This window comes from Penaeus chinensis, chromosome 26, assembly GCF_019202785.1.
Source record: "Penaeus chinensis breed Huanghai No. 1 chromosome 26, ASM1920278v2, whole genome shotgun sequence".
NCBI lineage: Eukaryota > Metazoa > Arthropoda > Malacostraca > Decapoda > Penaeidae > Penaeus > Penaeus chinensis.
The window spans coordinates 16,292,925-16,295,424 of record NC_061844.1 but is presented as its reverse complement, the minus strand read 5'-3'; the positions used below and the strand labels follow the sequence as shown (position 1 = coordinate 16,295,424).

General features: G+C 25.2%; 1 protein-coding gene across 14 annotated transcripts in view; it reads right to left on the bottom strand.

Annotated features, from left to right (window-relative positions):
- Positions 1-2,500, bottom strand: part of LOC125039206 (sex-lethal homolog) — a 103,058-nt gene that overhangs the window by 77,709 nt on the left and 22,849 nt on the right. For 10 of the 14 annotated variants that reach the window (XR_007116106.1, XR_007116105.1, XM_047633003.1 and 7 more), the window contains exon 3: positions 1-77. This exon is cut by the window's left edge and continues 102 nt beyond it. Coding sequence is in view for 12 of the 14 variants with exons in the window: in XM_047633003.1 (XP_047488959.1) it covers positions 1-77 (77 nt within the window). In the remaining 2 variants the exon portion in view is untranslated. The remainder of the gene's footprint in view (positions 78-2,500) is intronic. The other 4 variants (XM_047632993.1, XM_047632998.1, XM_047632996.1 and 1 more) reach the window with 1 other exon arrangement.

Here is a 2,500-nt window from a genome sequence, read left to right as displayed (position 1 = left end):
AACTGCAGGATGGCCTTGGCTGCGTCCTCCGGCTTCTGGTACTCCACGAAGCCGAACCCGAAGGAGTAGCCAGTCTGCTGGGATAGTCAAGTGTAAGGGAAGGTAAAAATAAATGCTTATAGTGGTCACGTCTTATAAACTAAAAATCAAAATCAGAAATAAAAAGTAAACATTCAAAACATATCATTAACTAAATCAATAAATAGGGTGTTAAAAAAAGTCAATTAAAGCATTAAATAAGATAAAAAATACCATAAAAAATAAGGCAATGAGCATACATGTTAAATACAGACACAAGTATGTATGTATGTATGTATGTACTTGCATTACTGTACGCTTGTGCAACAGGAATGTATAATAATATATGAATAGTAAAGGGTCATTCAATCCAAAAGACATGCGCAATTCCTCATTAAAAATTCACTGATCAAGAGACAGCAAAATTATTTAGAAATTCTATCTGAGAAAGGCCGAGAGAAAAATTGACAGACAAAGAAGAGAGAGAGAGAGAGAGAGTGAGAGAGTACATCCATACATGTATATATACATACATACATGTATATATACATACATACATGTATATATACATACATACATGTATATATACATACATACATGTATATATACATACATACATGTATATATACATACATACATGTATATATACATACATACATGTATATATACATACATACATGTATATATACATACATACATGTATATATACATACATACATGTATATATACATACATACATGTATATATACATACATACATGTATATATACATACATGTATATATACATACATACATGTATATATACATACATACATGTATATATACATACATACATGTATATATACATACATACATGTATATATACATACATACATGTATATATACATACATACATGTATATATACATACATACATGTATATATACATACATACATGTATATATACATACATACATGTATATATACATACATACATGTATATATACATACATACATGTATATATACATACATACATGTATATATACATACATACATGTATATATACATACATACATGTATATATACATACATACATGTATATATACATACATACATGTATATATACATACATACATGTATATATACATACATACATGTATATATACATACATACATGTATATATACATACATACATGTATATATACATACATACATGTATATATACATACATACATGTATATATACATACATACATGTATATATACATACATACATGTATATATACATACATACATGTATATATACATACATACATGTATATATACATACATACATGTATATATACATACATACATGTATATATACATACATACATGTATATATACATACATACATGTATATATACATACATACATGTATATATACATACATACATGTATATATACATACATACATGTATATATACATACATACATGTATATATACATACATACATGTATATATACATACATACATGTATATATACATACATACATGTATATATACATACATACATGTATATATACATACATACATGTATATATACATACATACATGTATATATACATACATACATGTATATATACATACATACATGTATATATACATACATACATGTGTATATATATACATACATACATGTGTATATATATACATACATACACACACGTGTATATATATACATACATACACACACGTGTGTATATATACATACATACACACACGTGTGTATATATACATACATACACACACGTGTGTATATATATACATACATACACACACGTGTATATATACATACATACACACACGTGTATATATACATACATACATACACGTGTATATATACATACATACATACACACATGTGTATATATACATACATACACACATGTGTATATATACATACATACACACATGTGTATATATACATACATACTCACATGTATATATACATACATACATACACACATGTATATATACATACATACATACACACATGTATATATACATACATGCATACAAATATGTATATATACATACATGCATACACATATGTATATATACATACATGCATACACATATGTATATATACATACATGCATACACATATGTATATATACATACATGCATACACATATGTATATATACATACATGCATACACATATGTATATATACATACATGCATACACATATGTATATATACATACATGCATACACATATGTATATATACATACATGCATACACATATGTATATATACATACATGCATACACATATGTATATATACATACATGCATACACATATGTATATATACATACATGCATACACATATGTATATATACATACATGCATACACATATGTATATATACATACATGCATACACATATGTATATATACATACATGCATACACATATGTATATATACATACATGCATACACATATGTATATATACATACATG